This window comes from Strigops habroptila, chromosome 4 (genome assembly GCF_004027225.2).
Source record: "Strigops habroptila isolate Jane chromosome 4, bStrHab1.2.pri, whole genome shotgun sequence".
Classification (NCBI taxonomy): Eukaryota; Metazoa; Chordata; class Aves; order Psittaciformes; family Psittacidae; genus Strigops; species Strigops habroptila.
Window position 1 is genome coordinate 18,783,499 of NC_046358.1, and position 27,506 is coordinate 18,811,004.

General features: G+C 42.8%; 1 protein-coding gene across 9 annotated transcripts; it reads right to left on the minus strand.

Annotated features, from left to right (window-relative positions):
- Positions 1 to 4,819: 4,819 nt before the first annotated feature.
- On the minus strand, positions 4,820 to 22,903 carry WDR89 (WD repeat domain 89). 9 transcript variants are annotated; one of them, XM_030484168.1, is made up of 4 exons: positions 22,863 to 22,903; positions 22,413 to 22,498; positions 18,532 to 18,591; positions 4,820 to 6,497 (listed from the first exon to the last, which is right to left on the minus strand). In XM_030484168.1, exon 4 carries the CDS (start codon positions 6,464 to 6,466, stop codon positions 5,297 to 5,299), a length of 1,170 nt encoding a protein of 389 aa, XP_030340028.1. In that variant the 5' UTR covers positions 6,467 to 6,497; positions 18,532 to 18,591; positions 22,413 to 22,498; positions 22,863 to 22,903; the 3' UTR covers positions 4,820 to 5,296. The 9 variants fall into 9 exon arrangements, with proteins under 9 accessions (XP_030340028.1, XP_030340025.1, XP_030340026.1 ...); XM_030484165.1 differs by lacking the exon at positions 18,532 to 18,591 and adding an exon at positions 21,148 to 21,328 and having other exon boundaries at positions 22,863 to 22,875; XM_030484166.1 differs by lacking the exon at positions 22,863 to 22,903 and adding an exon at positions 21,148 to 21,328 and having other exon boundaries at positions 22,413 to 22,656.
- Between the last annotated feature and the right edge of the window lie 4,603 nt (positions 22,904 to 27,506).

Below are 27,506 nucleotides of genomic sequence, written 5' to 3' on the forward strand. Positions count from 1 at the left end.
TGAAGAACCAAGGAGCAACAGTACTGGCTTGAGCAGCAGCTTTCCTCACTGCCAGCGCAAGCTAGGAACACCCAGCCCTGGTGAGCAGGGGCCAGCCTCCCTTCTCTCCTCCCTCTCTCTGCTTCCCACACTGCATTTGGTGCAATATGAAGTGCAGAGTCCAGCCTACCCACAGGACAGGAGAGCTCATGGCGAAAGGGACGGGACTCATTCCCCTCCCAGAAAAGCAGACACCAGGGCACACCTCACAACTACCCCCAAAAAAGGACTAAGCAGCCAAATAAGGGAAGACTATTCTGAAGGGATGGAAAGAAGTAACTCAAAATTAGCCATGGCGAATGTAGACAAGCTTTATGAGGTGGGCCAAAAGCGTCAGTTCCTTCAGGAGTACAAACGCTTTGCTGATTAACTGACACAGCAATTAACTGCATCCATACCAACCCCCCTGACGCCTGGGCCAGGCTCCCTCCCAACAGGCGGGTGCCCCACCACCAAACACAAGATGTAGCTACAGGAGCATGCAGGTGCCCAGCTTCGAACACCATGAAAAAGCCATTTCCAAGTCAGCACTTCACATGACAAAATGTATTACTTCATATAAGTGTATGGCCCACAGAGCTGCACAAGATCACTGGCCAAGAGAAAGCCACCATTCGAAAAGATAGCATAAAGCTTGCACTTTATGTCTTTAAATTCTGTTATTGCATCAGCACCTTCGCTAATAAGGATTTCAATGTAGATATGCAGTTATGCCCATTTGAGTACATTGCACACATGCCATACACTATCTGGTCACAAAATTGTTTATGGCTGACAACTAGCTAACTGAATTCCACCTAGAAATGAATTCACACCTTTAGTTTGTCAAATAATTTCCACCGCAGTCCCAAAGCATGGGTAAAAGCCTCCACTCTACTGAAAGAATTGCTGAAATAACTCACTGACTATGGGACGTCATCCTGATACACCTCTTACTTGAACAAATGAAACTGTAAACTGGTACTTCAAGAAAAGACAGCAAGCTCGTATTCAATAGGAGCATACCTTAAACACAACGTGGTGAGGGTGCAAGTATTGGATTTTACTTACAGAGAAGAGAAAAAGAAATGAAGAGGAAATTGAGGAACGTGCCAAATGCAAGGCAGTTTAGTCTCATGTGTTCACAGCAGGATAATCTCCTGCTGTTCAGAAATACTCCCTGACAGGTTTACTATAATCTCTGAATGAAGATGGACATTTTTATGCACTTAGGTAGTCTATCTGGATTTTCACTTTTCATTTACTGGAAAAAATCTGATCCTGCTTCCGGAATGAAAGCTTCCCCTGGGGTTAAACATTCACATGGCGATGATTCCTGAATGCCGGCTGCTGCACAGAGTTTCAATTACGCAAGTTTTATAAAGGTCAAATCTGGACTTCCGTAAGGCCTTTGACACAGTCCCCCACCGCATCCTTCTCTCTGAATTGGAGAGGTGTGGGTTTAATGGATGGACTGCTCAGTGGACAAAGAATTGGATGGCCGGTCACATGCAGAGAGTAGTGGGCAACAGTTCAGTGTCCAGATGGAGCTCAGTGACGAGTGATGTTCATCAGTGGTCTGTACTGGGACCAGTACCGTTTAATATCTTCACCAGTGACACGGACAATGGGATCGAGTGCTTCCTCAGCAAGTTTGCAGATGACACCAAGCTGTGTGGTGCGGTTGGCACACCTGAGGGCCAGGATACCATCCAGAGGGAGCTGGACAGGCTTGAGAGGTGGGCCCATGCGAACCTCACGAGGTTACAGAAGGCAAGGGCAAGGTCCTGCACCTGGGTTGGGACAACCCTGGTATCAACACCAGCTGGGGATGAAGGGATTGAGAGCAGCCCTGTGGACAAAGACTTGGAAGTACTGGTGAATGAAAGGCTGGACATGACCCAGAAGCGTGTGCTTACAGCCCAGAAAGCCACCGAAGTATGACCAACAGGTTGAGAGAAGTGATTCTTCCCGTCTGCTCTTGTGAGAGCCCACCTGGAGTACTGCATCCAGCTCTGCAGCTTCTGACACAGGGACATGAACCTGTTAGAGCAAGCCCAGAGGAAGGCCACGAAGATGATCAGAGAGCACAGCCCCTATGGAGACAGGCTGAGAGAGTTGGACTTGTTCCGCCTGGAGAAGAGAAGGCTCCAGGGAGACCTTACTGCAGCCTTTCAATACTTAAAGGTGGCTTGTAAGAAAGATGGGGACAAACTGTTTAGCAGGGCCAGTAGCAACAGAACAAGGTACAATGGTTTTAAACTAAAACAGGGTACATTGTGACTGGATATGAGGGAGAACTTTTTTATGATAAGGGTGGTGAGCCACTGGTACAGGTCGCCCAGAGGGGTGGCAGATGCCCCATCCCTGGAAACATTCAAGGCCAGGTTGGACAGGGCTGTGAGCAACCTGCTCTAGTTGAAGATGTCCCTGCTCATTGCAGAGAGGAAGGGATTAAATGGCATTTAAAGGTCACTTCCAACCCAAACCATTCTGTGATTCTATGATTCTCTGTTTCTTAACAATGCTGAAGTCAATTTACACACATGAAAACTAACTTGAGAGATTAAACACAGTCAGACAAGTCAACTTGCCTAATTTCAAGTCTGTTGTTACTTATATGATTACATACGTATTGTGCCTGTGCTCTGTGGTCTATGAAATAGCGTTTGCAGTTTGCAAAAGCAAGCAATGCTAATTACTAGTTAACATGAGGTTTCCATCCGTGTTTATTTTATAGATGTTAACCTGAAATTAAGTCAACACAAAAGAAATCAGGTATTTTCAGAGGCAACACAAGCCTGAGTCTCCTGATAGCTGCTGTGCTTTTGCAGAATTTTAAGATACATAGGTACATTTTTCACCTCCCATTGCTGTTGAAGTTGTGCATATAAAAGGGAGAAATCAACTTCTTAGGGAAAAGCATGGCTTTAACTGTGATGGGTATCGATTTGTTATGTCAGATCCATCTAATTCAGAAACAAGATGCCAGATACAGGTTGCATACTTCAAGCACTCCAGTACCAGCACTCCCTTCTCCGCTGCTTTAAATCAGAGCAAGCTGGCAGAACATACCCACACCTCGCTCAGCAGACACTTGGGAACAGGCGGAGGCAACCAGGAGCTCCCACACTGGGCATTCCTGTATGTAGCAAACAAAACTCTTCAAATCAAGCATTAGACAGAGCCAATGACCCTACCCCACTGCATGCATCAAGATACCAGGAAGAGAGTGTCTGAACACCTGAAAAGCAAGTTATGATGTGCTGTACTTGCAATGAAATAGGTCTCGGAATCATCCTTTAGTTCCTCACTCCCCAGCTACTGGTACTGAACCCCATCAGGCCCATGAGGACACCACGGTAAATTCAGAGGGCTCTGAGGCTTTTGGTGCACTCACAGAATTCCACAGAAATGGGCAATAACAAGTGACCTGGGAGAATAAATCTCAAAAGGGCACATGATCCAGGTGCATCACAGTCCTGACACTCGCTGCTCAAATTGTCTCAAAATAGCACAGAGCAATTTGAAAAGCACCAGACAAGGATGTTGGGTGGAACTTGACTTTAACACCAGGCATTAAAAAAACAGACTTTGGAGAAATGTGATTTGTAAATTGAAGCTGCATTTTTAAATAACCAGCAGTAACAAAGGCGAGTGAATCATCTCAATTATCACCAAGAGGCAGACCAAAAACAACTATGGATGCATAGTTGTGGCTCAATGACATGAGCAGTTTATAAAACTGTATCATGTGGAGACTTGATACTTGTGGTTGAATAGGATTTGTTTTCAGAGATGATGAGGGCATCTTCAGCGCAGTTGCAACCATCTACTAGAGGTATCCTCTGTGCCTTGGAAACTTTCCGAACTCCAGACTAATCTAAACTTGACATTCAAGCTTGTTTTGAAGCAATTACCTCTCTGCTCTCAGGTGAAAAAATAAACCCAGCCCCTCTTAACTCCTTTGCCAACTATTCCATACCACAGCAATTCCGAAACACTCTTGTGCTGTCTTCAGTTGTAATCCACACATGTTAACTATGGCGTAGTTACCAACCACCATGTGACTGCAACAATCCTCAAAAGGCTGAAGGTAATTGCATGTGCAGAGCCAGACGCACAGATTGTGGTCTGCCACAGGAGCAGAATAAACATAAAGAGTTGCCCGTTTTGGAAGTACAGGGCAATTTTTGCATTACATAATAGGTATTTGATGGAATACTAAAACAAAGCTGTCCGTGGGAGATATCTAAGCATAAAAGCTCTCTGCAGAGAGAAACATTTCTTAAAGGACACACACTAACCTCTAAAAGGTTTTGTTATAGTCTCCTTATGTTGGCTGGCTGAGACTCCATCTAGTCTCAGAAGGCAGCATTCATTTTTGGTTTTTAACATCCCCTCTTAGCATGTGGTACTGGCTTATTTCAAATGCAGGACTTGGGACTTTAAGCACCACTGGTGTAATTATACCCATCTATTTCTTTAACCAATGGAATATCTCCCCAATGTTCCAGGTGCACCTCCCTGAGATGTACTTACGAGGAGAGAATGAAGCTGCTTACAAGATTCTTAGCTATTTTCATGGGGGAAATATGCCCTAAATAATGCCAGTTTAACAGTTCTCATACACTTAAAATGAGCTGCTGTGCTCCTCTACGGTTGAATACATTCATATCTTCGCTATGAAAAATACGGCTGAATCCACTGCTTCTTTATGAGCCTGTTATAAACCAGTGACATGACAGTGCAAAACGGTACTTACTTTGTTTTATCAAGAAGTAATTCCTTCAGGCATAAAGATGGGACATAAAATCTTTTAATATACTGAGCAATTTCATTAAAGTTTCTGTAAAGAAAGCAAAATACTGCATGAAATACAAAAGCTTTTAAAACATGCCAGGGAATTTCAGTGGGAAGGTAACAAATGATGCAAGCCACAGGCCTGTATTACACATTAAAAGTGTTGGCTGAGGCATTAAACCATCACAGAAACATTTTTAAAAAATGTAAGAGAAATTTTTCGAGAACTCAAGAGCAAACATTTACTCCTTTCTGATTAATATTAGCAACTTTAAAAAACGCAAATACACAAAGCAAACAAACAAAACCCACAAAAAGGCATTCTTCTGATGACTGAAATACATCATTCCCAGGTAGAATTGAAGCACCGCAGTTCCTTCCACAGAACACCTCCAAATAAAGCACAGCCAAGTACTGCCTGAGAGATTAAACACCAGGAAAGCCCTACACAGCAGAGATCCCCACTTTCCAGATGTTACCTTTTCCTGCTTTTGAGAGCGCTCTTGTGAACTCTCACTCTCTTCTGCACAGAAGATGCAATCTTCATAGACGCTTTCTTTGCGAGGGCCCTTTCCGCAGCGCCGGGTTTCCATAGCAGCAGCTGCGCATCCTCTCCACCCGTCAGCAGAGACTCATCTGGCAGGTTCCAGCAGAAAGAGCGAACAGGAGCAGAGTGTCCTCCGCAAAGGGCACCCACCGGGCTCAGGCCGTCGGTGCTGCAGCTCATGAGGTGAATGTGTCCTCTGGACGTTCCCCCAATAAGAAAGAGTTTGTCTGCCTTTTCGTGGTACAAGCCACCTACCAGGTAATGTAAGCTGTCGTTTTCAGGGCGGACTGCCTCTCTGACATCCACAACATGCAATAGTGTTATTGGGTCTTCGGTATCTACCTGAGCTATGTCCCACCAACAAAATCCCTCATCATGTGTCACGCAGTAGACCTGTTTATAATCTTTTCCAGCCCAGCCAATAAAACTTACTGATGATTCTGAATTGTAAGTTGATAGCAAAGCATCGTCTTCATTATCCTTGTTAATGTCAAACACATTAACCAACCCATCGGTTGACCCAGAAACTACCAAACTGGGTTCGATAGGATGAAAACAAATTTTAGTGATATCATCATTGTGACTTTCAGAGTAGACTCCCAAGGGTTCTTTACTTGTGCTGGCACAGTTTGCAACGCCTCTTGCATCCCAAAACACCAGAAATGTGTCCTTTTCGACTTTTTCTGTTCCAGCACAAAGTATGATATCACTGCAGCTGATATCGAAACTGATGAAAACATTGGAAGGATAGCCATAGAAGACCTGCACAGCTTTCTGAGTTGCTAAACGAATATCCCAACACTTCACTGTACCATCACTGCATGCTGAAAACACTATGCTGTCACATGTGTTTGCAAATCGGACTCCATTAAGTATCCCAGGATGGCTATTGTACTCCCGCAAGAAGCTTAACGTTTCCCTGTTATAGACCCTAATTGACTTATTAGAACATGAAACTGCCACAAAGCGACTGCTTTCGGATTGAGCTGGTTTGGAAACGTCTATATCCAGCAAGTAGGCAGGCTCCTCAAGTAGCGTAGAACGTTTTGCTATGCTCAGACTAGCAAGCTGCTCCTCAATCTTCTCCACTGCTGTCATCTCAAATGCTGTTCCTAATGTTGTCAGAAACCTGTGATAAATACAAACCAAGGTGAGTTTTAATTATAGCATTCTTAAATAATACTACCTTTAAAAATGTGTGAAAAAGCATCCTGCACAGCAATGACGCATGAAGTCAAAACTTAATTATCCTGATGTCCTACACACTACAGCTTCAGTTACAGAAACAGAGAAAAAGGAAAGGGCTCCCCGAGTTAAGGAGTTCAGCCTCTTGTGACTGTAAGCACTATGTCATATAACCCCCCTAAAAGATCCAATAGTCTGTCTGCAAATCCTGTGGAAGCCACTTAGCTAAATTCGCTTTATTATTTTTACAAAGTAAAGTGATGTTCTCCACAAGTGGAAAGAAAACGAAGTCATCACCTCTACCTGAGGAGGTGCTCTAAGAACTTGCTAGAGGCACAGCCCACAAATAGCTGCCTCAGTACAACTGCAGGAGACTTCTTGTGAGAACTTTTCTGCTGAGGGATGTGCAAAGGGTAGGCAGACAATGAGACCAAAATTACATACAACTGCAGTCTGAAATGGCCAGATGAGATAAATTTTACAAGTGTTTAGGTGCCCAATGACGCACATGAACTCCTGTGAGCATACCACAGACAACCTAAAGAGGCTACAAGACATCAGTGGAATTCACTGGAATTAAGCACCTTTGCCTTTTTCATCAATTCTCCTAAGAACCTAAATGGGTTTTGAGCCTCCTACAAAACCACATAATGCTGGCTCTTAGTGCAACTGATAAAAATCTTCCCTTCAGAGGCAATTCTCCTCTGGCACAACTGAATCCTCCTAGAAACCCAAGAAGAAAAAAAGAGAGAGTTCTCTCCTGTAACACAAAGGCAAATTCAATTCTGTGATTGCAGTAAAGGCTTTCAGCAATTCAGAGTCAGAAAAAGTACTGAAGAATTTAAATTTGAAAGAGATATTTGCATTCATAAACAATACATGGTTTTAGTGAGTTCACAAGCTACAACCATTTTGACAAAGAAGCTGTAGGTCGGGTACCTTAAGTAAGCACAACCATCCACATGAATGGCTCCTGTTAAAATTACAGGTTCAATGAGATTACTCTCTTGTGTTAAACTCCCCCCACCCCGAACATTGAGGGAATCACAGCAGGTTCTAGGGGGTCAACACCCCCGTGACTTCCCACTGGTACAGGCTGCTATGGCAAAACTGCATTCTCCTGTTTGGTTGGGGTTTTTTTCTTCGAGGTGCTGCTTGTACTTTCAGGGTTTTGCTTTCCCTCCTCCTATTTGGTACATATAAATATTCACAACAACGTGTGACAAACGAGCAAATTCTTAAAAACAGCTTAAGCAGGCACACTCAATTCCCAAGTCACAAATAATCTCACTAAACTATGTGCTTCAGTAACATCCTGACAACGAGGTCCTCAGGTTAATCTTCAAATCAAAGCAACCTTTCAGAGCACATCTACAAGTAATTTTTGCCATAGAACGCAGACATCCTGTGGAAACTCCTTTCCCCTCTGAAGAGAAGTTCAACATGTTTTCTGGCATTAGCCTGCGCAGAACCCTACGCACAGAGCTTGCTCCTTACTTGCTTTTCTGGGTATGTCCTCAAATGGAACAAGCTTTTACTAGAACTATTACATAAAGCAAACTGTTCTGAAAGCCCGTGTGCCACGCTGCTTAAACACATAACTATTAAACTCCCATGCAAAATAGTAATTTAAATTTAAGGAATATTTAAATATTATTAATAAGGACAACTTCTGCTTTATCCAATTTACTGAAGAATTGCAATGGAAGCTTCAATTTAAATAACATCTCAAAAGCATGTGCTTGAAGGTGGAGAAGGAAGTCTTCATAAACCAGCTATCCTGTAGAGCTATGGTTACTAAAAAAATTGGGTTCTCTGTAAACTTTTTGTAAGAAAAATGTTCTTTGCCAGACTGACCTGAATTTCAAGCTCTAAATATTCAGACTTCTTATACTTAAAAAGGCCAAGTAAACTCAGACATGTTCCTGACAAATGTCATCCAGTTGGAAAGCAAGCTGCAGTTATTTAAATATTACTGACTTCAATAGAGAATATTATTCAATAAGCTGTTTCTACAACACTCATGTCAGAGCTTTTACTGCCGGGGAGAGGAAGGGAGGAAACTCTACAAGTACCTAGAAGTTGTAAAAAGCCAGAGCCTGCAAAAGCATGTTCATTCAGATTTAATAATATTTTCTGGGAAATAAAATTAGCCCAAGATAACTCTTAAGCTTTTACCCCCGAATGACATCAGTACAGCTATTCAGAAATACCAGAAAACGCTGTTCATGTTTCCAGATAGATGTGCAATTTATACCAGCAGGAAGCTGGAGGGTACAGTTTTCAATTCAATTCCACTGCAACAACTAAGAAGCCTTAAAATTGCATTTGATGGCAGCCAGGTTTTTGCTAAAAACTCAGTAAAATGTCTGCCCTAGTAAGAGAGTCTTCAGACTCCTATGAAATTGTGATTGAAGGTTATATAAACAATTCATGCTCAAACTTCAGGGTGTAGCTGCCAGCCCTTCCTTTTCAGGAGGGGAAGTCACTGTTGTATTTTGATGAGAAAGTTTAAATGGCAGGAATAGGATCTGTGTTAAATTTATGAGACAAATAGGAAACAATGGTCTTCCAAACACAATAGAAGATAACTAAGCATTGGACTGCAGCCATTTACAAAGCACATAGTGCTCTGCACCACAGAAGTGAAGTGCTTCTAGTTGAGCACTCCTTAACTTCAACACCACAGCTATCTGTTTTGTTTCTGCCATGAAGAATCCTTTGGAACCTGACATACTTTGGATATAGCATAACAGCCAGTTGCAATGATCAATAATGAAGACTGCTCATGTTAACGAGACAAACTGGCTGACATAAAGACTCTGGAGGGCACAGACAGCTTGCTCTTGAACTGTTCCAGTCTCAGAAGAGATCACAGAGAGCACTTGTCAAAACCTCTTCTTTCCCCAAGGTACCTCCATTGCTCAGAATGTGAGGTAGTTAATTAAATTCAGGTTCTTCACTTATTCCAGCTCACAGCTGCCTGCGATCTTAATCTAGTCTCAACACAGACAAAATCCAGATGATGTTAAGGTGCCAGGAAGACACTACCACCGGGATGACACATATGTATCTGGCTGGAGAAGAGAAGGCTGCATGGAGACCTCACAGCAGCCTTCCAGTGTCTGAAGGAGGCCTAGAGGGATGCTGGGGAGGGACTCTTCATTAGGGACTGTGGTGGTCGGACAAGGGGTAATGGCTTCAAACTTAAACAGGGGAAGTTTAGATTAGATATAAGGAAGAAGTTTTTTACAGTGAGGGTGGTGAAGCACTGGAATGGGTTGCCCAGGGAGGTTGTGGATGCTCCATCCCTGGCGGTGTTCAAGGCCAGGTTGGACAGAGCCTTGGGCGACATGGTTTCGTGTGAGGTGTCCCTGCCCGTGGCAGGGGGGTTGGAACTAGGTTATCTTAAGGTCCTTTCCAACCCAAACCATTCTATGATTCTATGATTCTATGAAGGTGCCTGGCTATGGCTAGTCACTTGTGTTTTGAACAGGAGTCCTGTCCCATCCTCAGAGATCACCATTCCTCGTATGTGACAGCTGCATCTCATTTGCATTCACATCTGCACCCCCTGAGCAAGGTAAAGCCACCTTTTACAAATTAACCCAGAAACTTCTGTGTAACTATATCTACCCGCCTGGAGCTACATCCATGTGATCTTTTCTATGAACCAAGTTCTGTTACATGCAACCCCTGCACATCTCCTTGGTATCACAACTAGCAGGAACAACAAGCTTCTTGAAGGACACTCAAAACTCATTACATCTTGGGAACTCAGTATGAATACAGTAGTCTGAAATAACCTAAAATATTTTGACCTCCAATGCTCCTTTAAAAAAGAAATAAGCTTGATTTTTCACCATAGAAGGCATGAAGTGGAAGAGATGCCAAAGAGGCAGGACAGGATTTTCAGATGCTTTTGTTACACATTTCTCACTAGTTGAGTGTGGAAACAACCATGCAGCATGATTAGAAGCAAACATCCAGGGGTGCCGAAAGCCACCCTTTCCAATGACAGAGAGATGGGAGGTAAGCACCCATCTGCACAAACTCAACACTCAATACTGTCCCAGCATATAGTGCTGTGCTCTTTGTGCAGTGTTCTAAACGCTGCAGTCTCAACTCAAGCCAACAGACTCATGAGCCCTCTTCAATCCAGAGTTTTTCAAAAGATAAATGAGCAATTGTAAGTTATTTTCCTTCTCCTGTTAGTGGTGTACACAAGATGCTGCCAAATTGCATGGCTCTCATTTCCAAAAGGGAACGTCGGCTCAACAACATACAGGAACATAAAATTACCTCTCCGAAAAATACCATCGAAAATGTGGAAGAAATGGAACTTTCTCAAAGATTTAATCAGTAACATGAGAGTAACTTACGAGTAGGAGGGTAGAAACACTAATAAAAATGAAAACAACCTGTAGTTTTGGCAATCTTCTTTGCAGAGGTCAAATACCAAAAATAGCAAGGGATTTGAACAGCAGTAGATGAAATCTTGCACTGTTCTTTCCTACTATAAACAATACGAACAGACCCTCCCTTCATTTTCACTATTATTCAAAGTTCAAGAACAAACTAAGAACAAACCTGGAGCTCTGGGCAGTGGAAAGCAGTTCATGCATGCAACATTACATGTGGTTTGCACTTTAAAACAAACATGCAAAGTGCGAGGCTGGCTGAGGAGAACGCATTAGTGCGCTGCACTTCACTAACACCAAACGCCTGTAGAGACCTCTCCTCACTGGCACCACTTCCCAACAGAAGGTGGAGCAGCCAAATGATCTAAGTACTGAGGGGAAACACGGAACACCCATCAGGCATGCGGAATTTCTGCAGGATACAAACTCCTATAGCTGATTTTGTCCTTTCACCGAGGCAGAGAGATAACGTGTTTTTCCAGCATTCCCACAAAGCCATTTTAAAGCAAAGAGAATAGCATTTAGTCTATCAAATAGGAAGGGAATAAGATGTGTGAGAGGCTACACTGAAGTGCATTGACAAGATGTAAACTGCCAACAAAATTATTTCATCCCTTCAAATCAGTTACACCTAGTTTCCAAGCGTAAAGCACAAGAAGAAAAACTCCATGTAATTTTGCATTTGCAGTAGAGAGAAAATATTGTACCAAGAAAGGAGGAAAAAGATAAAACACTGCCACAAAGTCTATGGGAAGAGCAGAAAAACAGGTCTGTCAAACTGTCTGCCTTCCATGAAATCAATTCCTACCATCCCACCAGTATGGACCCTGGGGATACAATCCTGCTCAGCAATGGGGAGAAGAGCTGTACCTGGGAGAGAGAACCAAAGAAATGGCTCTAAACAGTAGTATTGGTTAGAGGGGAAAAAAATAAGAGTCAGAACTAGGAGACAACAGAGGGGAAAATTCACAGGTGCTCACTGCTTTGGGGGTCAACAGTTACAAAACCAAAAAGAAACTACAACTTCTGTGTACTCATTTTTGGGGCATAAGCAGGTGTTCTTGTCAATACAGAAACAAAACCTTTTTTTGAATACTATACCAGACATCCACGGAGAGAGAACACAAAAACAACTTTTGGATTTGACCAAGTGGAGTTTTAAATGCATAAATCATAAAAGCCATACATTAAATATTTTAATCAAAAGAAAATGTTAAAAATTGGGTTTTGGTGTAAGATATTGCATTTCAAGTAGAAAGACCTTTCTACTTTCCATTCCATACTGTGGGGGCAGGCGAGATTCAGAAAACTTAGGCATGACTTCAGGTCCAAGTTGCAATGAATTAACATTCAAGCCTGAGTAACCGAAAGCCCACCGGTATAAAATTCATGAACTAAAGAGACGGTAAAGAGCTGCAAAGGACCCAGATGGCAAGTCATCCTAAACAAACCAATATACAATTTAAAAATTCAAATAAGATAGAAAACACCATACAAAGCTATAAAAATGCTCAAATTAATTTTGGCTTCAAATTTCAGCCAAAATTATTAAAATCTGATGCCCAGATAGCTAAACTACCTTCCCTAGAGAGAAGCAGCAGCTGTGTCAAACATTCTTTCAAACACCTTTGAGAATTTTCATTTTTCAATCTTCTCTTTTCATCCAATTCCATGCTAGTGACACAGACCTACTAACAGAGGAGCAGCAAAGTCAGCTCTGTCACACTGATGACATGAGCAGCTGGATCCGAAATCTTTCTTGCGAGGGGGAGGTTTCCTAGCTGTGCCCTCACCAGGTACAGGATGTTACTGCATCCAGGTGTTGATGAGGTGGTCATCCAATAAAGGAGACTGCAAAGTAGTAAGAGGATAAGAGATGCTCTATTTTACTCTCATGGCAAATCTCAGATCAAGCTGACAGAAGCGGCAGCAGAAGCAATCCTATTTTATAAAGGCAGACCTGAAAGAGTCCCAGGCAAAGGTTCAATTACAGAAAGATACTGTAATCGGGACATTTTCTTCTACATTCTCTATATTCTCATTTATTTTTGTAAAGGATACTGTATTTAAAAACCCTCTGCAAAAGCTCATCTCTGCCTAAATTGCACACTCACAGCCTCTAAACAGGTAAACAACAAACTGCATCCTCAGGTAGATTCTAGAAAACAGACAGGAGCTGCCAGGAAAACCATCCTAGCACCAGGCGTTGGCTTTTGCACTGGAGCAAGTCTCCAAGATGGGGGTCAAATATGAGGTTTGTGCCTACTGCTCTCCCTTCTCCCCTCTCCTCCAGGCACAGACAGTATCTAACCTTTACTCCAACCCAGCACGCTAAACAACATATGGGGTGAGGCATCCAGATCACCCTCTAAAAGAAGGGTAAGGATCTTCCAGGAAAGGCATGGCCAGTTCTGCGACAGAGCCTCTTTCTCCAGCAGCCACCTCCTCCTGTGAAGGGACCCAGGATACTGGTTAACACCCTCATGAGGAACAGAAGGTGCATGATGTGCACACCCAACCCCTCCAGAAGACTTCACTGCCCAAGTGCTGTGCAGACACCAATGGTCCCAACTCCAGCAGATGCTAGATAACTCACAGCTTCAGGACACAGCACCTCTCTGTCCTGGTGCGTGCTGTAATGTAACCATGGCTATTCAGCCAATCCGCTGCAAAACTTGAAGAGAATCCAAGTCTCAGCTTCTGCATTTGTGCTTATCTCATCAGACCACAGTGACCACAGAAAAGTCACTTCCCTTCTCTTGTGAGCACCTCCCACCATAGACACCACATTGACATTACTTTTTGTAACCACAAACACAGGAGAGAAGATAGAGAACTAACGAGTCTCCCAATTACATACAGGCAGCAACTGCTGGAAAGCAAACATACAGGGTACAATGTTATCCTGCGTGTAGTAATAAGTTTTTCTCCATTCGCATTTCCACAATATAGCAGCTAAGAGAAGGTTCAAACCTTTCTCTGGACTATTCCTCATACGCCTCCTCACCAACAGCATTTTCTGTTGTTAAAAGGTCAAAGAGCTTGTTGTTTGACTTGGCACTAGAGTTATGCACCAACATTGCGACCTCACAGATAAAGGAGAGAGAAATAAAGCTATTCATCCGAGTCCATCTGAACAAGAGCCTGGCCTATGAACACTTACTAGTCCTTATTCTGGCACAAGAGCTTACTGAGTAATTCCCAGTAAGATGCAATGTTCACTCAATCACTGAAACAAAAGACAGTACGTGCCTAACCAGTAACACTTGTGTACACAAACATTACTAAGCACAGTAAGCAGCAGACTTCTGAAAGAAAAAGCCTTGCTCTGAACATCTACACTACCAGATAAAATGCAGAAGTCAGGGTAGCACTGCAATGCGCTTGCAAATTCCACAATCAGAAAGCGCTCTGATGTCCTTTCAAATTTGGGATTACAAGAAAAGACTCCAAGAGCAGTGAGTTTCAGAGCCGTTTTAAGATGAACAAAACCACCACTGAATGGGCAACCCCAGTGATCCACCCTACAGAGAAAGGTGAAAGGAAAAAACTACTTATGCAGCTGCATGAATAATTCAGTGACTCTATAATAACACCATTTATTTCCTTCAATGTAGACATTGCCTCTTGGTACCAACATCCTCATATTAAACTAACTGGAAATAACTAAGAAGATTCTTCCCAAACGTTAATAAGTTTTGCTGAAATTCTTCCAAAGAATTTGTTTCTACACCACAGGAAGCCTGGGAAATTTCAGCCTAAATTTAGCAGCAACCATAATAAAAGGATATAAAGAAACTCAGCTACAGCAGGAAAAATAGCTCCTACTACCACACACTGGTGCCAAAATACCTATAATGAGATAAAATGTTTTGTTTACCAGAATATTTTAGAAATTCTTTCACAACAGTAATTTAGCTTAAGTACACTTTGTTACCAGAGCTCATTCTTCAAAACGTAAGGCTATTATGCTTTCAAGACTTTTTTCTTAAAAACCCAAGCTTAAATCAGTTGCTGCAGTTCTCATCTTCACTAGGGATGGTGCTGGTGATCTGATAAGAAGATATTCTTATACATGTGCAGCACCAGGATTTTCCAAGCACAATATCTGTATGCTTGGCAACTGTTAACACTACTTTAGCATCACTGCTTAAGCCGTTCTCTGCAGTTCCAGATGTATTACACAGGTACAAACATCTGCCAAGGCTAAGCAGGAGAAACAGATTCTCCTCAATTTCCTCATTTGCTTCCCCAGGAACATGCAGCTCAGTAAGGTATCCTTGCCAGTCACATCCTACAATATCCTTTTTATATTCATTGTACCCTGTTTGATTTCAGCAGTTGCTGGCTGTACGTAACTGGGAGACTAATTAGTTCTGTATCTTCTCTCCTATGTTTGTGGTTACAAAAATAAATATATATATATATTTAGTCAATCCAGAACATCACCACATCAGGGTAATTTGTCAGACCCTCTCCAGTATCAAAGCAACAGGAGAAGCTGAAGATCCTTGTGTGCCCATGACAGTTAACAGACTATCAATTTCCAAACATGCTCTTTGTGCATAGCCTGACAGTTGGAGGCTCTGCTGAATCCTTATCATGCCCTAAGGTCAATTTCCAATACTTTGGAGGAGACAAAAGGAAAACATGTCATCTAAGTGAAAACAATAGCATGGGATAGGCTGAAATAAAGGGGTTTAGAGCTATGTTGACTCTATACACTTCAAGAGAACGTACTTTTCAGTCTCCACAAAAGATGACAAGGCATCAGGTATGTGCACAGTGTACCCATGCAAGGCATTCTCGTCAGCTCTTTGTTTTCAGGAGCCTTTATATGGTGTTTACACTTGAGCCATACGCAGACTCCAGTATAGCTTCACCAATGCCATACACAGATTTAAAAAAATCATTTTTCTCTTTCTGTAACATCCAAGGTCACAGTGATTTTCCACCACACTGCACTGGAAGTTCACGTTCAACTGCTTTTTCACTATGAGAGTGATTTAGGACACAGTCGTAAGAAATAGAATCACGAAATGGAAGAGCAAAAGAGCAAGTGTGTCAGCATTGATACTCTACCACTACTGTATGCAGCAACACAGCCAACCCCTGCTGGCAAAGGACAACAAAAACTATATACTTTCATTAGCACCCACAAACCCCTAAGACATGGGTGGGGAATTTATTTTTCTGAGATCCACAAAGACCTTTCCAACATCTTCAGCAGATGGCATTGCCCCAAAACAAGGTAAGGGTCAAAAACAAAGTCGAGAGCTTTACGCATTTTAATAACCCTGCTCTCAAAGCCATGTTGGTTCTAATGCTTTAGTCACTCCATATTTTGCAGGGTCATAGCATGTGGCCAGCTGGGCTCTTTGCTGAAGCCAGCCTCTGGACAACTAAACCATAACCAAGTGCAGAGGAGGATGGGTTGGATGATCCAGGTAATGGACTGTTTATTTTACAAGAAGTAGCTGGGATTCTTTGCCTTGTATAGCTTGGCAAAGACAGCGACTGAGAGGGGATACGACTGCTATCTTCAAACACATCAAAGACATAAATGCTGAGGAGGGAGGGGAGCCACTCAAGAACAATACTGGCACAATAGTTTAAGAGTATAAACTGACCATAAATAAAATTTAGAGCAGAAATTATAAAGTTTATCTTTCAAAGCAGTTCCCAATTAGAACAGTGGGGGCAAAAACCTTGACTATCTTCATCTACTTTTATAACCTCGTCAGCCTGGCACCCACAACTGCCCTTGTACAGCAAAGAACACAAATAGGAAGGCAGACTGAAAAACAAGCAACTACGAGATAAGCTGGCTCATCACTTCTTCCTGGAAGATACCACATTGCCAGACAGACAATAACAAGACACAATATTTGCTTACTGCATAGTTTCAGAAGCAGCACAAGACAGTAGTAAAAAGGGGTTATGTACGTGCACAAAGAGGATGCAGCTTCCAGATTACGGTGGCTTCTTCTCCCCATGCCCTTGAATTTGTCAGGCTAAAAGCTGAAGGAATTGCACGGTGCCCCTCCAAACAGCCACAGCTTTTTACAAAGACTGTTGCGTGGAAAATGCAATGCCTCCATCTCAAGCTTGAGTATTTATCACAGAATACCAGGTTGGAAGAGACCTCAAGGATCATCTGGTCCAACATTTCAAGTCCGTCCTGCAGGGCCTGCACCTCTCCGCGCAACACGAACGTGCCATCAGCGTGGCAGAGGACACATGCACCGTCAGCCTCTCGGCGAGCTGGGTGACATGGGTGCGAGGGACAGCGGCTGTCATTGCGCACCCAGCCCGCGTGATGGCACTAACGACCACCGCTCCCGAGCTGCTCGCTCCCTCGTCCAGCAGCTGCAGCCTTCAGACCTGGACCCCACGACTCAAAAAGAGAGCACTTACTCTTTTCATTTCATCTCTATATTCATCCGCTAATTTTTATCGGTTCCTATACACTAATTGTCTCCTTAACAGAGTGGCATTCAAGGAAGGAAAAACTTCATTTATAGTGCAAGGCATAGAAAATTAGCCTGAAGTACTGTAAAGAACGTTGTTAAAGGTACCAGCATTTTTTATTTCCTTTGAAAAGCCTCAGTTCCTCAAATCCGACTATTAATGACAAATCATAGCCTTCACTTAGAACTGTCTAGCACCAAAACCTGGAAAATAAAAAACCAAACCCAAATTCAACCACATTGCAACTTTTCCTTCTGATCTGTCAGGGAGATCAAAAATAAGTTACACACACTTCTTTAAAGTCTCATTTTTGTGAATCCAATTCAGAGCTTTTGATCTTTCAGACTTCATGAGGATGCAAGATGTGACTCTCGCATTTCCATGCAATGCACACAGAAGCACACAGGGAACAACTGACTGGTGTGTTTGGGTTTGCTCTTGAAGCATCCAGCAAGCATCAGAAACGCTCGTTGCTAAATTTTCCCAGAGAATAGGCGAGAGGGGAGATGACACCAAACCAAATCCAACAACTACAAAACCCTTCCTCTCTCAGTCTGTTACACCTCATGTCTGCCTGCTATGAACATTCCTCAAGCAGGAACATCCAATACACATTCATGGTAGTAGCTACCCAAGACATTAAACCACTAGAATTCTTTCTTGCTTAAATGTTTTTCCCCCTTTTAAAACCAGGCCATGTACTTCCTTAAATATATTGACAAATATTGGGTGAACTAAAATCAACTTCACTTACCTCAAGAAAAATCCTCCACGAACCATACACAAAACCCAAGTAAGTCAAGTTTGCTTGTAAAAGAGCTGCATGTTTCTAAACAAGAATTCTTGCTTTCACAGTCATCTGCTTGTCCCTTCTGAGTCCACAAAGGAAAAATAACAATTCCAGCTCTTACAGCCATTCCCATAGCAACAAACATTGAGAAATACTTATTACAAAAAGATTACTGAGGAGTGATCAATATTTGAAGCTTCCTAGTCCAGGTCCTGCCAGCAAATAGCTCCATCTAGCAAGCAGTTGCCAATTTTAGTTAAATGCCAGGTTGTCTTTTCACCAATTTAACTGCTTACCAATTGTACAGCACTTGTACATCTTCTTATTTTTCACGAGAAGCTGAGCAATGGTTTTGCCTTGAAATAATAAGCACAGGGAGAAAAAGAAAGATCACATGAGTCATGGCTGGCTGCAGAGACAGATGCAAGTGAAAAGTTGCTAATCAACTAAAAAAAGGCAAAGAAAAAAGATGAAGATTCTGCTGAAGAAAAAACCCCACAAACTTGCAAGAAAGACGATTAACAATACAGGAAAAAGAAAGTTCTTTTACTTTAAAGCTGATTTTTTTTTAAGCAATTAGGTCAATCCACCATAAGAACTATGAGTAGTTTAATACACCTGCTTTTTCACAGATAAGATTCAGTTGCTATATTAAACAAAGGATTTCCAGAACCCTTTAGCTTTCATTTTTCATTAAACTTTGATTTAGGTATAAAACTAGAGAACTAGAGAAAAATAGCAAGTGCCCTTATAAAGCCACAGTGAAGTCTTAGATAAAACAACAAGTCTCAGAGTAAAACAATGGGGACTAAGAGGTTTTAAAATACTTAAGTTCCTCCACCTGTTGCAACTTTCAGTCTGAAAGTAAACATTAAGGTCACCTCAAAATACTTTCAACAACACAATCAAGGTAATAAAAAATAATAACAAAAACCTAAGAATAACAGTCTGCAAGAAGTGCCTTTGGATTAATTTGAAAAGGGGAGATAAATATATGTAAAGTCTGTAAAGGGTATAGGCAACAGTACAGATGGTTCATCTCGCAAAGCAGCTCAGAGTAGATAATGCAATAGTCCTTCTGGACCTGACATAATGAACAGAATAAAAACATATCAGACTGAACAGTTTTTAAGACAATATTAATGTGAACTTGTTCCAATGGACAGCTGCACTTCCTGCCACTACTTACAAAATGTTTGGATTGTTTAAAAACACTCAAATATCCTGTAAAGCCTAGAAACAGGACAGAAAACACATTCTGTGCTGCGAACCTTCAGAACAGCCTAGTAAATTATTCACTATTTGTCCTGCAACTTGAGTATGATTTTTTCAGTGCCTTAGATTGGCTTCACTTTCTTCCTCCAGTGAGGGGCCCACCCCCATCTCCTGCTTTGTTCTCACTCGAATATTTAGTTGAAACTTGCATCAAAGTACCAGCTAAGGCAAAAATACATCACAGAAACAAATCATCCAAACCATCAAAATTTAATCTGAAGGCAGTTTGGGTTGGAAGGGACCTCTAAGTTCACCTAGTTCCAACCCCCTCCCATGGGCAGGGACACCTTCCACTAGACCAGGTTGCTCAAAGCCCCGTCCAACCTGACCTTGAACACTACCAGGGATGGGGCAGCCACAGCTTCTCTGGGCAACCTGTGCCAGCGCCTCAGCACCCTCATAGTGAAGAACTTCTTCCCAGTATCTCATCTAAAACTATGCTCTTTCAAGTTAAAGCCATTTCCCCTTGTCCTATTCCTACATGCCCTTGTAAAAAGTCCCTCTCCATATTTCTTGTAGGCCCCTGGAAAGGAGCTTGGATGTCTGTTCTAAGGAAGCTAATATAACACACTCTGGCCAGTCATGACCACCACCAAGTTCCTCCACATGTATTTAACTAATCAACCCTAAATTAAATGCTCTAAGCTTCTTTACAGACTGCACTGAACACATCCCATCTCCACATGCTGACTGCGCGAGCCTCACAAATTATCAAAACATGCCTCTGCCAGATCTGAACCACCACCAGCTCCACTTGGTTTGTAGGTGCAAAGTGCTGCAGTAGAACTGTTGTTTCCAAAGGCTTCAACAGCTGCAAGCGGGAGTGAGGGAACAGTCTGAGGGCAGCTTGGAAGGGAAGAAAAGGGAAGGAAAAGGTGGCAGGAGGAAGTAACAGAGGAAAAATTACCAGCAAGAATTTATGTAAGCCTTCTGTTAAAGGAAAAGAGACAGTATGGGAACATGCGAATGTTAAGAGCAAAGGGAAAAGTGGATAGTGGGTCAGGCTAATGTCTGAAGAGGGTGAAGGAGTGTTTTAATTGAACCTTCCTAATCCCACACAGCTATGGGCAACTCGCTCTCTTCCTCCCTTTCTTATGTCCTCCGTTGTCCATCTTGCTCCCAAACTGCTTGGAAGCCACAAAGCACACTCATCTCCAAAACCTGGCCTTGCCAAGTCTTTCATTCACAAATCTCAACACTCTTTTTTCATGTCTGGTGTGACACCCACTATCAGACTTGTCACCACACAGAAGCCAACTCACATAGAAGACATCTTTTCACTCACCAGTTAAAGCCAAGTCCTATAAAGTCCACACAGGTGACTTTACATCAAAATGGCTCATCGGTATGGTAGTGCTGATTTCCTTGTGCTTTGCTTCTCCCTCCCCCCTCCCCTCCCGCCCCCAAAATGCTCAGAAATCACGTTATTTGTATAATTACAGCAAAAGCATGTCAAAGCTGTAGAACCCAGCGGGGAGGTGCTACCAGCACATAACAACAAGGAGACTTCCCACAGTCAGGTACAGAGCAGATCCTAGGGCTGCCCAGCAAAGGACTATTGTCCCCAACACTGATACCGTGAAAGAAAGAACAATTATTAAAAAATCATCTTATACTTAGGACATTTAAAAATCTACCTGAACATCATCCATCATCCCATGTACAGCAGAACTGGCAAAAAAACAAGATAATTGTTTCCAAGAAGTCTGAGGACGCTGAAGAAAGAGCCAGGCCCTCTGTCACTGTCTCTGTGTGCAGAGGCTGCTGAGGAGCCCTAGGCCCGCCTTAGGGCTGTTCCTTGACCCCATAAAAAGATAGCTGGAGGAAAACGCAAATAGCTGCCATACCCTTTAACTCTAAACAAACAGGAACCAACACAACTTTAAACAAGCATTATGTAAAATTAGCACCTAGAAAGCAATCCTTGGGATACACACAAACAGAAACCTTTTCAGTCACTCTATTGATAATGACAGTTATCTTATAGGATCTGCTCCACACACATGCTTCAGTGAATTTGGTGATTGCTCTCAAATAGGAAACACGTTTAAAATATTAGGAAATAAAAGGCATAACATAGCTGAGTTCTGAGAACAAAGTTTTCACAGACCCAGAAAGCAGCCTACTAACAAAAGACCTTGTGTTTCTGCATTCTTCCAAGCATGCGACCTGTTTGTAGGGAAATTGGATTTGCAATTATTGTAACCATTTGTAATTATTGTAAATTGTAACCGATGTGAGTCGGTAACATAACACAGCACTGACAATTCCACTCCCTATATCTTGCAGGAAAAAGTTAATTCTCCATCATAGCATATTTTGAAATACCTGCCGGTTATATTGTATCATTTAAGGATATACGTATTACAGCTTTAGCAGGAGTTTACCTGGGTTTTGGTTCAAAAACATTAAAAAGTTTCTTTTCACTGTTTCCCAGGGGAATAAAACAACAAAACAAAAACCCCAAATCAAACGTTTATTTCTCCTTCTGATCTTTTCCAGATTTTCTGGTTTTGTATTATTAAAAGATCCCCATCTTCACAAGACCTGGGGGGGGCCAGCTGGTGCTTACCAGCATAACTGCTTAATAAACACATATTATCTGCCAATACAAGTTCTAACTCTAACCCTGACAGCCCGTAAGTGGCCAGTCACAACTCTCATCAGATGTGGCTACCCAAATTATCAATGCACTGACCCAATCCTCACGCCAGGCTCAACCTTCAACTCCCTCCCAGACACAGCATCAAAGCTAGGAAGCGTGCTCAGACCAGTGCCAACCCTCCACCTGCTCTGTCCCCATCCAGCGTGCTTTGAGAGTGCTGTTACTCTTTCTAAGCTTCCAGGCATCACCGAGTAACAACGATGATGTATCCTGAAGCCAGGACAAGGATAAACTCACAGTGTAAGTTGAGTGTTGTCATTCACACTTTACCAGCAACACAGGCAGCATCACTATCAGCCAAGCATGACACGCCACACTTTAGCCTAATGGAAAGAGACAAGACAGCGGTGAGATAGGGAAACTCCACGAACCCCCGCTTTTCTCCTCCCCACCGCACAGTGCATGACACACACCAAGAGATGTGCAGCCCCGTGCACAGAGACATCTCTGCGCGCTTGCTCTCCCAGCCCAAACCACCCCCTTATCCTCCCCTCTCCGAACCGCACCAAACCCACAGGACCCAGCGTCCCACACACACTCCACACAGGCCCCGCGCCCGACCCGGCTCCCGCCAGAGACGATCCTCCCCAGAGGCACAACCCCCCCGCCCTCCCCACACTAAGGCCCTCACGGCAGTCACTGCCCTGCCCCGGCAGCCCCTGCGCCCCACAGACCTCCCCCCCTCACCGCGGCCCCTCCCGCCCCTCCGCTCCACACAGCCGGCCGCGTGCGCGCCGCCCCGCCCCCTGCTGGCCCCGCCCCCAGAGCCCTCCCCCGCCGCCTCATTGGCTGCCCCGGTCGCTTCGCCGGCCGCCATTTTCCCTCCTTGGCGGCGGGGAGAGGAAGTGAGCCAGCGGAAGGGGATTGGTGCAGGAGGCGAGGGGGCGGGGCAACGTCTCAATCGCCAGGACCGTATTGGCTGCCGGCAGTGGCGCGGGGCGGGGCCTCGCGGGGAGGGCAGCGCTGCGCCGTGACGGGTCCGTGCAGCGGAGGCAGGCGTGTGGTGCTGCGCGGAGCTGAGCCCCGCAGCAGCGCGGGGACAGGAGGAAAGGATGTGTCCTGCGAGCGACCCGAGAAACAAGAGGGACAGGAGAGCTACTGAGGCTTTGCTTCTCCTGTCATCTTCACAAACCCTTATTTTTATCAACGTTCAAAAGAGTATCTTTTCCTCCTGTTTTTTACCTACGGTTTGACAGGCTAGCACATACAGGTTATTAGAAAAAGGATAGCATACTTCACACTTGATTCTTTTTATTTAATACTGGTGAAACTGTTGGGATTCAAAATCCTATTTTTAATTCCCTGTCCAGCAACCAAGTTTGGCTGCAGCTGCAGAGTACTGCATTAGTCCATAATCCTGGATGTTAGTGAATAAATTAATCTGTACCTTTATTTTTGTAACAGTTAAAATCAGATTTGTAGTCTTTTCTGATTAACGCTGTAACTTCTTGCAATAATACCAGTATCATAAATGCGTTATTTCAAGAAGTATTTTTAAACAATACTTAGAGCAGCTTAGTTTCCACTGCCATTTTTAAAATCTAAACTTTTGAGTTGACTATTTTTCTAGCAAGATAAAAAAGAGCTTTATCTAAACCCAATAATGTGGTCAGATCACATGGATAACAATGGCAGAACGTGACAAAGGAATTGTACCTCAGTTTCATGTCCTTACCTCTGACGTGTCATGAAAGCAGAAAGTTGATCAAAAGAGACTTCAAAGTACTGACCGTTTCAGTTGCCTGCCACTAGTAGCATGCAAAATTGTAATTAAGTCATTATGCTCCAGCATAACTACTGTTATTTTTATTACTGCAGCTATTTATGTACCTCTGGCACAATAATCTTTCTATGAGTAGAGAATACTCTGTCATCACTGCAACACCATGAGATAGTCAGCTTGGCTTCTGTTTTACAGATGTCTTGATGATTCACCTTGATTTCAGCTCAAAGTCTGCCTCTAAATAGTTAGGACCAGAGTCTAGAACAGCCATTTGTATTTGTGGAGTCACAGCAGCTGCTTAGCCAAGCAGGTATCACAGGGGGCACAGGAGCTCACCAACTGCCCTGAGGAGGAGCTCTTTTTCCTTTATTTTTGCTTCTTAACAGTCATTTTGGGGACCATTTTGTTTCTGCATGGTACACTGAAGATAGGAAAATAATATAAGCACATGACATCAAAGACCCAAATTACATGCTTATTATTTTCACAGTAAATACCTTCTGCCATTGTGGTGAAGCCTGGTCCTGCTGAAGTCTGTCACCCAGGACTGATCACTACTCACATTAGTGACAGCTGTTCTGAAAATGTGAAAACAGGATGTATATGATTTCATTGAAGACAATACTGAATTTAGCACAATATACATTATAATAATGTCAATATTGCAATGAGAAATATTTTTAGTTTTGTAATTTTTAATCTTGAGTTTCCTGGGGTGGTTTGTATTGCCACAAATTCAACAAATACCTTCTGTTCATTGTTAACATAATAAAAACAGCTGCAAGATCAACTGGAATGATACAGCTCTACTGCCACGGATTTGCTATTCAGTACTCCCAGATGGATCCAGCTATATTAACAGAAAGTACAATTTTCTTGATAGCACACCAACGCTGCGAAGTCACAGCATGTATGAGGTAGAAGTGCATCTAAAGTTCACAAAAGTAGTTGCATGGCAGTTGCTCCAGAGGTCGCTTGTAACTCTTGAAAGTCATTTACAGACATCACTCAAAACAAAAGACATCTTGAGAAAGGAATGTTTATGATCCCCACCTTAAAAAAAAGAAACAGTAAAGTAGTCTAAACAGATGTGAGTTTCAGTGTCATGTACTCCAGGACTAAGGTCAAGTGCTCACACAGCAAGTTCTCTGAGTGAGAATTTTTTGCTGTGTGTTCGTATAATACCACAACGCACGTTGTCACACAACTGTCCCTGCGTTGCTGAGAGCAACTTGAACACTACCAGGGATGGGGCAGCCACAGCTTCTCTGGGCAACCTGTGCCAGTGCCTCACCACCCTCACAATAAAGAATTTCTTCCTAATGTCTATTCTAAATCTCCCTTTTTCAGTCTAAAGCCATTCCCCCTTGTCCTGTCACTATATGCTCTTGTAAAATGTCCCTCTCCAGATTTCTTGTTGGCCCCTTTAGGTACTGGAAAGCTGCTCTAAGATCTCTCCAGAGCCTTCTCCAGGCTGAACAATGCCAACTCTCTCATCCTGTCTCCATAGGAGAGGTGCTCCAGCCCTCTGAGCATTTTCATGGCCAACGCTGGACTCGCTCCAACAGGTCCATGTCAGGGATCATACCAGGGATTAATGGACATAATTCCATTAGCAGATTTATGCAGCTGGAGAAAGAAAGGTTTATTTTGAACATCTTTTAAAGTTACAGATCACTGGATCGTTTCACTTTTCAGTTCTTGTCTGTTCATTGGGGGAGGCGGGGAGTTGGCAAACTTTCCTCAATCACTTTTAGCAGTTCTACCTACAGAACTGGATACAATGTAGAAATGGGGCACATTTATTATGATTATCAAGTTTTGGATTTACAGAAGGTATTTTAATTGTCACTTAGTGCTGAATAAGCACTTAATAAACCAAAATCAAAGGTTGATTAAATTATATACTCTAATTACATCATACAATAAAAGGATGTTTTGATTGCAAAGTCAAGTTGTTGGATAAGGACACCAGTTTTTAGAGGTCAGCTCAGAGTTACAGCTCAAGAGATCCTAAGCTAACTGTGCATCCTGCAGTAGAAGAGCTGTGTCTGTCATCTCTTTTCTGCAGGAATTCTTAATTTTAATAATGCTGCTTTGGTAATGATGCTCACAATTTCTCAGGACCTGCAGCACAGGATGCCAGTTTAATATATTATATTTGATCCTGTTGAAAGCAGCAGATTGGGCCATTCACTGTGGGCTCTTCCTCAGCCTCCCTAGCTGTTACTAGTAACTATCCCTAAAAGGCTGATTGGATGGTCCAAGCGAGTTCAGGCAGGGAAAATAGACTGCAGACAAGTGTTTCTGTTTTCCTGGTCATCCTCTCTGAATACCCATGCTAGGGGCACACATGTTGAGATTTGGGTTTTTATTAGCAATTTTGTTAATGGCAGGAATTCCTGATTCCTCCTTGAAGCAGAATGATCAAACTGGATGCTACAGCAGGAACCTTCCATCTGAGCAGTAGCAGAGGGCACCCAAACCACACAGTTCACCTAAAGGCATTCTCAGCTCTTTATTTGTAAAGGCTTAACAGGATACCCTCGCTTGAGCTATTCCCCTTCTTCCTGGCTTTTCCTAAGAACCTCAGTATTAAGCCAACACATTCATGTGTGAGGATCCTGAATACAGGACAGATATGCATTATGAAGCTGCTGAAATCTGCTACCTATTGACTTTTTGGGGACAATTTCTTAAGAGCCTGGATTTGTCAGATCCCATACACTGTATGCTTTTTTGTTGGTGTGTACCATCTTTAGCTTTGCTTCAAGGTCTGGTGTTCTAACTGCAGTTGAAATTGGTTGACATAGAGATCAATTCCAGAGGACTAGCCCCCAAAAGTCCTGAACAAGTTCAGGAGCAGCAGCTCAGGGCAGCACTAGGCCCTCAGACCAGGTACGCATTTCAGAACTGCTGTATCATAGACACAGTGTTTGCATAAGTACCGAAGTGGCTCCTATGTAAATTTTGAAATAGACATTTATTTGCATTGACAAGAAAGAAAACTCAGCAACCAGATGTTTAAAAAAGATGCCTGGACATGCCTCTAAGGGAAAAGAGCCAAATCTGACCAGAAGAATTTTTTATTTTGCTTTCAATTATGTATTAATGAGGTTAGTCAGCCTGAAGTGTAGACACAATACCAGTGCTGTCACAAGGCCAGCGCATCAGGAACGAGTAGAACTGCTGCTGCAGGGCAAGCACAATGCAGTGCTAATTAGCACTGGTATGAAAGCAGTCTGAATGCTGAACTGGTTGACTTCATGCTGTTACCACTGTTTTAAAGGTGTTGGCAACGTTTACTCCCTCAAACCTTATTAAAAGTTACGAGGGACAGCATTATGTCCAATAAACATCAGCCCAGAGAAAATATTTCAACTCTAAAAGCAACAAGTGTAAATTTGAGTAATAGCTTTACTTAATTTATAGTTCCATCCATCCGTATAAATACTTAATTTATAGTTTCCAGCAACTGATCCACTGTGATCCACAGCAATGACCACTAAGCAGTGAGTAGCCATTACAGCATGACTAATGCTGCAAACAGTAAATGACCAAAAATGATTATAGAGTACATGCTCTTGCTGAATTTTCAGTTTAAAAAT